The sequence below is a fragment of the Manihot esculenta genome, chromosome 10 (assembly GCF_001659605.2).
Source record: "Manihot esculenta cultivar AM560-2 chromosome 10, M.esculenta_v8, whole genome shotgun sequence".
Classification (NCBI taxonomy): Eukaryota; Viridiplantae; Streptophyta; class Magnoliopsida; order Malpighiales; family Euphorbiaceae; genus Manihot; species Manihot esculenta.
Window position 1 is genome coordinate 10,070,429 of NC_035170.2, and position 14,493 is coordinate 10,084,921.

General features: G+C 35.7%; 1 protein-coding gene across 2 annotated transcripts in view; it reads left to right on the forward strand.

The window, feature by feature from the left end:
* The first annotated feature begins 233 nt into the window (after positions 1-233).
* The window catches only part of LOC110625364 (uncharacterized protein At2g02148), a 31,009-nt gene continuing 16,749 nt past the window's right edge, over positions 234-14,493 (forward strand). The window contains exons 1-5 of one of the 2 annotated variants that reach the window (XM_021770987.2): positions 234-380; positions 662-854; positions 1,484-1,607; positions 1,739-2,080; positions 11,450-11,612. In XM_021770987.2, the coding sequence (XP_021626679.1) occupies positions 672-854; positions 1,484-1,607; positions 1,739-2,080; positions 11,450-11,612 (812 nt within the window). In that variant the 5' untranslated portion in view covers positions 234-380; positions 662-671. The remainder of the gene's footprint in view (positions 381-661; positions 855-1,483; positions 1,608-1,738; positions 2,081-11,449; positions 11,613-14,493) is intronic. The other variant, XM_021770988.2, reaches the window with a different exon arrangement.

Genomic DNA, 14,493 nt, shown 5'->3' on the forward strand with positions numbered 1-14,493 from the left:
AAATTTTCATTTTTTAATTCTTATTTACAATTAAATAATCAAACAAAGGTTAAATTAAAATTGATTATTAATGAAAAATTGGGTCCGGTGGAATCTTGTTAAACTGAAGACTGACCCTGCGTAGAAAATAATTGAAGGAAAAAAGAAATAAATATATTTATTTTTAAAATAATATAAGAAAATTTTTATTTTTTAACTTATGAAACTGAATGCTGACCCTGCATAGAAAATAATTGAAGGAAAAAAGAAAAGTTATCTTAATCATCTTTCACTTGAATAAAGAGTCAAACTCAAAGCTTCACCGGCTCGGGAGCACGTGTGGAGGCAGGAGCAAGGCTTGGATACCTTCCTTCTTCTCTTTCTAAAGCTTAACTGCTCAGGTACGGTCTCAGGCTTGGACTTCTCCCTCTTCTTCCTCAGTCCGTATAGCCGTTATAAGCCACCTCTTCCTCTTCCTCCTCCTAAAACCTCAAAAATCAAATTACAATCTAATCCATGAATCTATCTTTTCCTCTTTACTCTTCAATTCAACACTCTTCATCATCGGAAGAACATGGGAAAGGGGAAGAGGAAGAGGAAGTTCAGTTCAACCAAGGGCTATGATTGAATTTCTGGTTCTGATTTTGAAATGATATTTTTGGGTATGTATTTATAAATACAGAAAGAGTAGAATGGGGAGTAGGGTTCCTGTGCAACACTACAACTTAAGGTCTGCTAATTCCTTCATCGGTAGCTCTCTGCATGATCTCAATACCGTCGATTCCCGCCCCAATAATCTCGACGCCATTGGGGATGCCGTTGATCGTCATGCCGATGATAGCTTGGACGCAGATGATGATTCCAATGCTGCTGTTGTAAGTCGGCTTTTTCTTTTCCTTTTTGAAAAAAAAAAAAGAGATTGTATAAGAATGTTCCGGTAGTGGAAATAGGTGTTCTCCCCTAAGAAATCTAAATTTATGGTCAAATTTTTTTTTTTATCAAAAAGTGAATAAGAAAAAAGAAAAAGAAACAGATAAATTACTGAGAGGACAAGGTTGCCAAAAGTTTCGGATAGTTTGTAATTTTTTTTCCAATAGAAGCCTTCCAAATGTTGTTGAACAATAAGTAATACCTAATAAAAACTCTTCTCTCTCTATATATTTCATTCTCTTTATTAGTTTTAGAGAATGAATTGTTATTTTTGAAAGAAAATGCAAAATTTTCTTGGGAAATGGCGCAAACTTTCCCATTACCAATTTATTCTTTGTCTACCAATTTTCATATATGGAACATAGAAAATTTTGTTGTTTAGAATCTTTGTTGACAAATTATTTCCTTTGTTTAGTTTCTGAAACCTGAAATATCATCTTTCTTAGTATCCTAAAAAATCTGGCTCTCACTTTGACTAGGTTCATTAACCATTAGTGTAATAGATGCTACACCCAAAAATTTCAAGCATATTAAACTGTATAGAGTTAATAATTGCATAATTTTGCTCCTCCAGGACTGCATGCATGAATCCTATAGGAATTCCTTACCACTTCATGGTGTTGGAGTGGAAGAAGATCGAACTAGCCTTGAGAACAATGGGTCTTCAAGAGGTGCCTATGATATGTTGACCATTGAGGGTACAAGTCAGGATATGTCCAAACTAATATAAACTATCCTTATGACATTCTTAGTTAATTTGCATATGAAACTAAACTTGCCATTTTTGTTTTCAGTTTCGTTAACCCATTTCTTTTGGATCTTGAACTAGATGTTTCGCCTATTGAGTCTGCTAGAGCAAGATTTTTGCAAATAATCGTGGACCACTTTATTAGTGATCATGTGATTGAAGTGGCTGATAATGAGGCTGAATATGTTGGTCTCTCAGGACAAGACAAATTGAATAAAAGGAAATCAGGAGATGTGCAATATGAAGGTGATCCGAGGTTTGCTTTGCCCTTGATGTATGTTGCTAATCTCTATGAAACACTAGTGCATGATGTAAATATGAGGCTGGCTTCTTTGAATGGTATTCGAGATAAGACCATTGGAGTAGCCCTTGAAGCTGCTGGTGGTTTGTATAGAAGAATGGCTAAGAAATTTCCTAAAAAAGGTAAATTGTTTTCCTTCTATGGGCATTTTTAGTTGAAAATTGAATTTGTTGACTAGAATAGTGTTGATTTATTTGCTGATTCTAGGTATATGATTTGATTTGATTAAGATCCTTAATTATCTCTGTAATTATTCTTTGATTATTTGCTTCCTGTTTAGTTATAATTCTTTGTGTATAAATGATCATGTAAATCATTTGTAAAGATCAAGAGTGAAATATAAGAATACTCTAAAATTCTCCAAAATTCTTCATAGTATCAGAGTTTTTTCTTGATTTTAGGATTTAAATTCAATTTTTTTTCTAGATCTACCTTTTTGGTACTACCCTATTTAGGGACCTTTTCACCTCTCACCGTCGGCACCAAAAGGACCGCCGGACCATCGCCGACCAGACCGCCCAGCTTCAACGCTAGAAAGTCACGCACGTGAGGCTCTCGTGCCTTCCCTTCTTGGCGCGTGAGACACCATTCGACACTGCTTCGCCGCTCCGATCACTCCGATGCCAATTCCGACCCTCTTTTCAGTCTTTCCGTGTTGCTACCTGATTTTTTGGTGATTCGGTTGGGCTCTCTTGTGTATACAACCTTGGGTACTTCCTATTCTTTCATGGTTTATTTGTTTTTACCGTGGCAGAAGGTAAAATAGTCTTGATTCCTAATTCTGATAATTCTTCCTTGCAAATTAGTCCCGTAAAACTTGATGAAATCAATTATCTTATTTAGTCAAGGTCTTGTTGTTGTTTATCAAGGTTAGAGGACTGCAGGGTTATGTCAATGGTAATAAGAAGCAATCGGATGAGAGTGATCCAGATTTTCCTCAATGAGACTCGGATAATAGTCTTGTTATGACATGGTTACTTAACTCTATACAACCTCATATCTCTAAGTCCTATTTGTTAATTGATATTGCCATAAAAATATGGAAGCTTTGTCCTTAACGTATTCTAAGATTAGGAATGATCCCCAAATTTATGATATTCGGAATAAAATCCATAGTACTAAGCAAGGAGAAATGACAATCTCCCAATTTTATTCTGAGTTACATAGCTTATGGCAGGAACTTGATAGTTGAAAAGGAGCGAGTCTATGATTTTCTTGCAGGGTTGAATAACAAATATGATCCAATTCGGGTGCAAGTGTTAAGGAAAAATCATTTTCTTTCTCTAAAAGAGGCCCATGCCCATGTTCAACAAGAGGAAAGTTGTCGACATACTATGCTCTATACTGCACCAGTTGAAAAGGCGGGGTTGGCTACTAGTTTGAGCACTTCGTAGTCTCCTAATTCTGAGAAAGATCACCTGCATTGTGACTATTGTGGAAAACTGAGGCATACTAAGGAGACTTGCTGGAAGTTACATGGTCGTCCCACTAGAGGCTGGGGGGGGGGGGAGATAAGAGAGGTACCTCTAGAACTCAAGCTAATTTAGCAGAAACTGTGGAGGAGCCTTTTAAGGAGACAACTGAGTTCATTTTCTCTAATGAAATTCAGAGTCTTAAACAACTCCTGTCTTATATTGACACCTTCACATCTAACTTTGTAAAGTTAGGTAATACTTCCTTTCTTGATACTGTTCCATGGATTATTGATTCTGGTGCAAATAGATACATGACAGGCTCTTCTAAAGGCTTTCTCAATTATTTTTCTTTTCTAACCAAAGATAGTTTCAGAATTGCTGATGGCTTTTTACTCCCATATTCGGAACAGGTTTTGTTATTTGTGCACCCAATATTAAATTATCATTTGTCTTTCATATTCTCCATTTTCCTATTAACCTTTTATCTGTCAGTGCTATCATCAATGCTCTTAACTGTAAAATTGAATTCTTTTTTGATTATTGTGTTGTTCAGAATCTTCTCACAAGAAAGAGGATTGGTAATGGTAGATTGCATGATGGCTTATACATGTTGGAAGGTGATCTAGGTTCTCCGATATCTCAAGCCTGTTTTAGAGAAAATAAGGATGTCAATAAGGAAATACTACTGTGGCACATACAGTTAGGACATCTATTATTTTTTGTCTTAGAAAAACTTTATCCTAATTTGTTTGTTAGAACTCAGTTTGGTTCTTTATTTTGTGATGTTAGTATGCCAAGCACACTAGAACTTCCTATCATTTGAGTTATAATAAAACCCAAATTCCTTTTGTGATTATTCATTCTGATGTTTGGGGGTCTACTCAAACTGTTTCCTTATCTGGTAATCGATGGTTTGTCACCTTTATTGATTGTTGCACTTGAAAGACTTGGGTCTATTTGATTAAAGCTAAAAGTGATGTCTTTTCTTGTTTTTTAATCCTTTCACAAGATGATTTGTACTCAATTTGATACTAAGGTAAAAATTTTGAGAACTGACAATGAAAGAGAATATATGGATAGTAGGTTTTCTGCTTGTGTGGAGACTAATGGGATAATATACCAGACAAGTTGTCTTTATGCTAGTGCTCAAAATGATATTGCTGATAGAAAAAATAGGCATCCATTGAAGGTAGCTCGATTTCTTATGTTAACTATGAACCCACCCAAAGCATATTGGGGAAATGCAGTCCTTGTATCTGCTTATCTTATCAATAGAATACCCCTTAAAGCCTTTGACTTTCTGAGCCCTTTGGAGATTCTACAAGGAAAGAATTCATACATTGTTCCACAAAAAATATTTAGGTATGTTTGGTTTGTCCATGCTAGGACGGTGGGAAAATTGGACCCCAAGGCCTTTAAATGTGTGTTTGTTGGGTATTCTCTGAAGGGACACAGGTGTTGTCATCCTCCATCTAGGAAATATTTTGTCACATCTTTCCAGGGGGAGAACAATGAGTAAAAAGAGGTGATTCCGAATTCTGTGATTCTGAATGATATAGTTTAGTTAGAGAGCTTGAGTTCTAGTAGACAAGGGGAGATGTCTAATCATGGGGAGAGAATTTGACGTTTGGATAAATCAGATTTGAGGAGGTATTCGAGGAGAGACAAGGCAGAAGAAACCATTATGCAGTCTAGAGTCAAGAATCTTTTTTTGGTGAGATACCCATAACTCTTGAATGCTCTAATGATTTAGATAAACCTATTGCAGAAAGAAAAGGGATCAGATCTTGTACTAAACACCCTATTTCCAACTTTGTTTCTTATAAATCCTTGTCTCTCTCCTATAGAGCCTTTGTCTTGTCTATTTCCTCTATGTTTATTTCACAGGATTGGAAGGAAGCTCTTGCAGATCCTAAACGGAAGGGAGCAATGATTAAAGAGATGAAAGCACTGGCAAAAAATGAGACCTGGGAGCTTGTCACTCTCTCTCATGGGAAGAAATTTGTTGGCTGTAAGTGGATGTTCACAGTGAAACATAAAGCTGATGGCACAATTGAATGGTTTAAAGCCAAATTGGTTGCTAAAAGATTCGCCCAAACCTATAGATTAGATTATTAAGAGACATTTGCCCTAGTTGCAAAAATGAACTCAATCAGAGTCCTATTATCTTGTGCAGCCAACTTGGACCGAGACTCACAGCAGTTTGATGTGAAAAATACTTTCCTCCATAGAAATTCAGAGGAAAAAGTGTTCATGGAGATCCCTCTTGGATTCGCTGATGAGAAAACACAGAGAAAGGTGTAGGCTAAAATAATCTTCCAGAGCTTGGTTGATAGGTTTAGCAGAGCCATAATATCCTTCAGTTACCAACAGGGCAATGTTGATCACACTCTGTTTATTAAACATCACAAGAGTAAGATCACCCTTCTTATTGTGTATGTTGATGATGACAGGTGATGACAGGTGATGACAAAGAGGAAATGGCTCAACTAAAAAGATTGTTGGTCTAAGAATTTAAAATAAAAAATCTAGGAAAACTGCAATATTTCCTAGGTATTGAGGTGGCTAGATTAGAAAAAGGAATTTCCATCTCCCAAAGAAAGTACATTCTGAATCTTTTAGAAGAAAATGGTATGTTGGGGTGTAAATTAGCAAAATCTCTCATTGAAAGTAATCACAAGATGCAAGTAGGAACTGGTGAGTCTGTGGATATTGGAAGATACTAGAGATTGGTAGGGAGATTGATTTATATCTCACATACTCGACCGGATATAGCCTATACTGTTAGCTTAGTTAGCCAATTCATGCATAACCCTCGCAAGACTCATATGAAGGCTGTACTTTGCATCTTGAGATGCCTAAAGTCTGCGCCAAGGAAAGGGCTTCTTTACTCCTGTAGAAAGATAATATTTGTTGTATTTCACAATAGAGATTACAACCTATTTATACATGAGAGACGGTATCTAAACAGGAAGAAAAATCAAGCCTATGATTATGCAATCCCTAAAATTAAGTAACTAACCCATCTATCAATATTTACTTCCTATATTAACATATTTACTTCCTATAACCTATAACACTCCCCCTCAAGTTGGAGCATAAATGTTAATCATGCCGAACTTGTTACATATATAATCAACTCGAGTTCCATTTAGAGCTTTAGTAAAGATATCTCCTAATTGTTCTCCAGTTCGGATATGTCCTGTTGATATTATCTTTTGTTGGACCTTTTCACGAACAAAATGACAATCAATCTCGATGTGTTTAGTCCTCTCGTGAAATACTGGGTTGGAGGCAATGTGTATAGCTGCTTGATTATCACACCACAACTTAGCAGGCACCGAATTTGTGAATCCAACTTCTTCCAACAGTTGACGTACCCACAAGATTTCACAAACTCCTTGTGCCATGGCTCGATATTCAGATTCAGCACTAGAACGGGAGACCACATTTTGCTTCTTACTTTTCCATGAGACCAAGTTACCTCCCACAAAAACACAATACCCAGTAGTTGACCTTCTATCAACCTTCGAGCCTGCCCAATCAGCATCAGAAAAGCATTCAATATTTGAGTGCCCATGGTTGCCATAGATTATCCCTCGCCCTGGGGCCCCTTTAAGGTAACAAAGAATCTGTCCCAAAGCATCCCATTGGGCAACAGTAGGAGATGACATAAACTGATTTACCACACTCACTGAATATGCAATATCAGGACGAGTCACTGTCAAATAATTCAACTTGCCAACTAATCTTCTATACCTTTCAGGATTTGCAAATGGCTCACTGTCTTCTGTGGTAAGTTGAAGGTTAGGAGTCATTGGGGCACTACAAGGCTTAGCACTCAATTTTCCTGTTTCTGCTAACAAATCCAGAACATATTTTCTTTGAGACAAGAAGATGCCTTTCTTACACCGCATAACTTCGATTCCCAAGAAATATTTCAATGAACCCAAATCCTTTGTATGAAACTATGTTTTAAGAAATTCTTTTAGGGATGTGATGCCAGCAATATCACTTCCTGTGATAACGATATCATCCACATATACTACGAGCAGAATTAATCCACTATCAGAATTTCTATAAAACACCGAGTGTCACACTTACTCATTTTCATTCCAAACTGTTGGACCACATCACTAAACCTGCCAAACCATGCCCGAGGACTCTGTTTCAAGCCATAAAGGGATTTTCGAAGTCTACAAACCTTGCCTGACTCCCCCTGAGCAACAAAACCAGGTGGTTGCTCAATATAAACCTCCTCCTGAAGATCACCATGAAGAAAAGCATTTTTAATATCCAGTTGATGCAAAGGCCAATCATGTGTAGCTGCCAAGGAAATAAACAATCGAACAGATGCGAGCTTGGCAACCGGGGAAAAAGTATCAGAATAGTCCACTCCATAAGTTTGTGCATAACCTTTGGCCATTAAACGGGCCTTGAGGCGAGCAACAGATCCATCAGGATTTACTTTTACTGCAAACACCCATTTGCACCCAATAGCCCGCTTTCCTAGGGGCAAGGACATCAACTCCCAAGTACCATTAGTGTCAAGGGCCATCATTTCCTCTTCCATTGCAGCACGCCAACCAGGATGGGACAAAGCCTCAATAACAGTTTTGGGAATTGAAATAGAATCTAAAGCAGTGGCAAAACAACGAGAAGAAGAGGATAATTGATCATAAGAGACACAAGCTGAAATAGGATAAGTGCAAGTACGTTTACCTTTACGAAGAGCAATGGGCAAATCCAAATCAGACAGTGAAGGATCAGAGGGAGCAGGATCTGTCGACGAAGAAGCGGGTAGCGGAGCGGAGTCAGAGTCCTCTAAGCGTCTGGAATACACATGAAAGATGGGAGGGCGACCTGGCATATGAGTGAAAGGTGTAGGAGTAGTCTGAAGAGACAGAGAGCGAACAGAGTATAACAAAAGGTCATCTTCCTCACCTTGAGTGTTATAAACAGAGGATGGTGGAAAAAATGGAGTGGACTCAAAGAATGTTACATCTGCAGACACAAGATACCGATTCAGATCAGGAGAAAAACAACGATACCCTTTTTGACGTCGAGAGTAGCCAAGAAAGACACATTTGAGTGATTTGGGATCCAATTTAGTAACCTGTGGACGGACATCACGAACAAAACAAGTACACCCAAAGATACGTGGCTCAATAGGAAACAAAGATTTAGTGGGAAACAAAATATTATAAGGGACATCACCATGAAGGATGGAGGAAGGCATGCGATTAATCAAAAAACAAGCAGTGGATACAGCATCAGCCCAAAAGCATTTAGGTACTTTCATTTGGAATAAGAGGGCTCTGGCTACTTCAAGAAGATGTCGATTTTTTCTTTCGGCAACTCCATTTTGTGAAGGAGTGTCAACACAAGAGGACTGATGAAGAATCCCTTTTTGTAACAAATAAGATTGAAATTCCCCAGAGAGATACTCTTTAGCATTATCACTTTGCAATATACGAATGGGAACATTGAATTGGGTTTGGATTTCAGCATAAAATGCACAAAAGATAGAAAATAATTCTGACCGACTCTTCATTAAAAATAACCAAATAGTACGAGAGAAGTCATCAACAAAAGTAACAAAGTACTTAAACCCCAAACATCTGAATGTACTAACTCAAAGGGGGACGAAGCCCGTTTATTGACTCGAGATACTGAAGGCAAACGATGATGTTTGGCAAATTGACAAGACTCATAATCTAAAACAGACAAAGAATGAAACTGTGGATATAACTTCTTCAAAGCTGAGAGAGAAGGATGCCCCAAACGACAATGAACATCAAAAGGTGTTAAACGCGTGGAACATGCAAGTGATCTAGGTAGTTGCTGATCCAAGACGTAGAGACCCTCTGTGTTTTATAGAAAATGAGTAAGTGTGATCACTCAGTGTTTTATAGAAATTCTGATAGTGGATTAATTCTGCTCGTAGTATATGTGGATGATATCGTTATCACAGGAAGTGATATTGCTGGCATCACATCCCTAAAAGAATTTTCTTAAAACACAGTTTCATACAAAGGATTTGGGTTCATTGAAATATTTCTTGGGAATCGAAGTTATGCGGTGTAAGAAAGGCATCTTCTTGTCTCAAAGAAAATATGTTCTGGATTTGTTAGCAGAAACAGGAAAATTGAGTGCTAAGCCTTGTAGTGCCCCAATGACTCCTAACCTTCAACTTACCACAGAAGACAGTGAGCCATTTGCACTCGTTGAGCTTGTTGAGTTTTCACATCTGTACTAAAGGGCATCAATACATTAAGTTCTTCATAAACTCTTTTAAAATCCATAAAATAGGATGTCAAAGTTCTATCATTTTTCTGGGCTCGGTAAAACGCCTTACACACATCATAAATACGGGAAATATTCCCTTTGCCAGAATACAGAAATTCCAAATACTCCATTAATTCTTTAACAAATTCACAGTGATTAATAAGACTAATCACCTCACTATGAATAGAATTTCAAATTTGCAGAAACAAACGAGCATCATCCCTCATCCAATCTCTACGAGTTTCATCAGTTGGAGGATCCTTGGTAAGATGATCATCCATTGCAATACTTCGTAAATAAATACGGATAGTCTTACTCCAATCTAAAAAATTAGATCCATTTAATTTGTGTTCCGTGATTTTAGTCATCACAGGAATCAGTTACGGTGGTTTTAACTTCAGCCATCAAAACAACCAACCCAAAACAATCAAAATAGCAAAAGATCATAAGGACAGTACCCGTGAACAGTACCGATGAACAGTACCCGTGAACAGCACCGATGAACAGTACCCGTGAACAGTGCCGATGAACAGTGCCGATGAACAGTACCGGTGAACAATACTGATGAACAGTACCGTGAACAGTGCCGGTGAAGAGATCCAAATGTTACCCTTTGTGGATAACCCAAATGAACGGAGCCCTAAGTCCAAAAAAAATTTTGAAACTTGACGAGAGAGAAAAGAGGAAAAAAATCTCTACGAGAAAGGCTCTGATATCATGCAGAAAGATAATATTTGTTGTATTTCACAATAGAGATTACAACCTATTTATACATGAGAGACGGTATCTAAACAGGAAGAAAAATCAAGCCTATGATTATGCAATCCCTAAAATTAAGTAACTAACCCATCTATCAATATTTAGTTCCTATATTAACATATTTACTTCCTATAACCTATAACAACTCCAAACATGGTCACCTTCGAGTTGAAGCTTTTATAAATGCAGATTGGGCAAGATCTCTCGATAACAGGAGATTCACCTTTAGCTACTGCACAATTGTGGGAGGGGACTTTGTCACTTGGAGGAGCAAAAAGCAAAGTGTTGTTGCTCGGCTAAGTGCTGAAGCAGAATACAGAGCAATGATCTAAGGTATGTGTGACCTTTTATGGTTGCGCAAGTTATTGGAGGAGCTGAGGTTGCCCGAGAGAGACAAGATAACTTTGTATTGTGACAATAAAGCTGCCATTGGTATAGTACAAAATTCAGTTCAACATGACCGAACGAAGCACATTGAGATTGGTCGGTACTTCATTAAAGAAAAATTAACAAACGGTGTCTTGAGCTAGTTCATGTGACTTATACTGGGCAACTTGCAGATGTATTTACTAAAGGCTCAATAATAAGATCTACCATAATCTGATTTGAAGTTGGGCATGTGTGACGTCTATGCACCAACTTGAGGTGGAGTGTTGACTTATTTGCTGATTCTAAGGATATGATTTGATTTGATTTGATTAGGATCCTTAATTATCTCTATAATTATTTTTTGATTACTTGCTTTCTATTTAGTTATAACTCTATGTATAAATAGTCATATAAATCACTTGTAAAGATCAAGAGTGAAATATAAGAATACTCTATAGCACAAGGAGATGAGCTTTCTTTTTGTTTTTTTCCTTTTGTTGGAAAACATTTGGTGCCATGTTCATGTTCAAATTACATTAATATCTCACTAATTGATTTTTATGCTACACTTTTTGGCCAAGAAAATTCAATAATATAGTTTCTTTTTGTGCATTATTTTTGGGCCTTTTTGGTAACTTGGGTTGTATGTTTCTCCTACAGGTTCTTGTATATTTAAAAGAAGAGAATTAGCAACTTCTCTTGAGACAAGGACACGATTCCCAGAACTAGTAATACAAGAAGAGAAGAGAGTACGTTTTGTGGTGGTCAATGGTTTGGATATAGTTGAGAAGCCTAATAATGTGCCTGTTGAAGATGCTGAGTGGTAAGTGATATGATAAATTTTCTCATTTCTGCCTTGCCTTTTGGTTATATTGCTTAATAGTCCTTTGGCTTTTTTTATATTTAATCATTTTCTTTATCTAGTTTGGTGAAATGTGTTATTGTAAGACCCTAGTTTTTCATATGCAATATTTTTCAACCAAACCTAGATGCCTACAATGACATTTCTTGTCTAGGAACTTCTTCTTTTGTGGGAGGGTGTTGGGGGAGTGGATTTGAAGCTACTAAACTTCTGCTTAAACATATAAAAATTAAAATGGAAAGAAGTGCATCGGGCAGTTATTTGAAAGAACCTAGCTTTGGGACAGATCCAAACTAGGCTATCCTTCCCAAGACAAAGGGTCGAAAATTTTCAGCATTGCATGTCCAGTAAGCAAAGAGAACGTTTTTCTAAACTGTCCATTCTCAAGCCTGCTCTTAACAATCTCCAAGAGTAAGTTCCTCTTATATTGTCATAACGACTTTCGAAGTCTGAATGTGTTATCTTTTTCTTTTGAAAACAGGCCTACTACTTTTAACTTCTCATCCTTAGTCCCACAATTGATCTGTCAAATTGCCACTAATCAAAACACCATACTCTCACACAAATACACATTAATTTATGACCTGATAATTTTTTTCCTTTCCTGTCTTCGACATAAGCATTGATGCACTCGATTATCCTGATTGTGCTCTTTGTTGTTGGCTTTTGATTAATGAGTGGAGGTATTTAGGGAGAAAAGTTTTAAGTTGCACTGGTTTTTATCATACTAAAAATCTTCAGCTTTCATTTGTTTTTTGAAAAGAGAAACAAAATAATTGTAAATTGATGGGAGCTATATGAGTCATTTGAGAGAAAAGTTGACTTTCCCTTATTGTAATACTTTCCCTTAAGCTGGAGTATAGATAGTTTCATACATAGCTTGTTACAAATGCGATCAACCCTAGCTTTATTTAGATTTCAGAGCTTTTGTAAAGATGTCCCCTAGTTGTTATTGAATTTTAATGTAATTGATAGGGATCAAAGTTATTAAGGCAAGAGGCGACACTAAAGCGATAGAGTACTTCATGGCCTTAAATGAGAGGGAAAACAAGGGTCTTTTTGAAGGGGTAATTTACACAGACCACACATCAACTTAGGAAGTGTAACAGTAAAGTAAATAAACTTTATTTTGTAGCATAACAATCCTTCAACTTCTATTTAAGTAACGTAAAAAATCATTTCACTTACAATAGCAGGTTTATTTTTTATTTAAAATACTAAAAAATTAATTAAATAATATAGATGAGAGAGAAAAAATATATATATATATATATTTAATTTAATAAGTGTCAATAGTCAGCAAATTACTAGAAACCTTCTATTGCAGGTGAATGGGTTTTTATGTTACTTAAATAGTAGCAGAAGGGGTTTTATGTTACAAAATGAAATTTATACATATTAAATTTGGGTTAGACCTAACTCACTCCAAAACTAGCTCAAGGTGGAGGAGTGTCTATAACCTATATAAGGGGCACATTATCCTTTCCACAACCGATGTGGGGTTCAACACACCCTCTCATGCCCAAAATTTTATTGGTGAGTGACATATTTATAGGAGACCTAATATCGGATGGGAAGGCTCTGATACCATGTTAAATTTGGATCAGTCCTAACTCACCCCAAAAGGTAGCTCAAGGAGAGGAGTGCCTATGGCCCATATAAGGGGCACATTATCCTTCCCACAACCGATGTGGGATTCAACAATACACTTTACTGTTATAACCTCTAAATTGATTTACGATTTGTATAAATTATCACTTTTTAAAGTGAGGTGACATAATGTGTGTATCTCCTCTCCTCCCCCAAGCTCCCCCCCACATACTTCTAACATGAAAATGTCATATTTTTAATTACTCTTTTTGTCCCATAATTTTTGTTGATCTTTTATTTAGTTGTTCCAAAATTATTATCTACTTTCTTTTTTTTACACTATAGTAACATATAAATTGACTATTATGGCTCTATTTAATTTTATTTTATTTCCAAAATAGTTTCTCATTAATTTTTTTTTTTAAATGAGTATTAAAAATATCTCTTTTATATTTAACAAAATGTATGTCTTTAAGATGGGTATAATTGAAAAGTTAATAAAAAAAATTATTTTCTTAATATGTATGAAAAAGCAAAGTAGACAAAAATTTATGGGACAGAGGGAGTATTTGGCATCTAAACAATATTTAAGTGAGATAATTTATTTTTAAATCTTATGCAACTTTTAAAATTATAAATTTAAATATAAATAATTAATATATATGATAAAATTTTTAAGTAATATACATATTATTTAGGGCTATTTTCATAAAAAATCTAAAATTTTTTGCTATTTTGTAATTAAATCCAAAATTATAAAAGTTGGTAAAATTGTCCAGAATTGAAATATGTGTTGCAATTATATCCAAGTTTAAAATTTAAATTAGGGAAAATGTGTCTTACTGACGTGACAAGATGATGTGGATTATTTTATTATACTCATATGCCATGTAGATAAATGTCATTGATAAAAAAAATTCCAAACTTTTAGCTATTTTGCAATTTAATCCAAAATTTTAAAAATTGATATAATTCAATTTAAAATCTCTAAATTTATCATCTTTCACTACTAAATCTCTAGAATCCTATTATTATACTTCATTTATATCTGTGTAATGCAAGAAATTATAATAGAACTTTCTATTTTTTAGTTCTGATTCTCTTAATTTTTTTGGGTTTTAATTATGTTTACTCTTAATACAATGTCTCTGCTTGTACCTCCAAGTGCTAGCTTATACTATTAAGCTGTAATGAAAGATTAATAGCACAACTGTAAATAGTAATACTACAATTTCTATTTTTTATTATATTT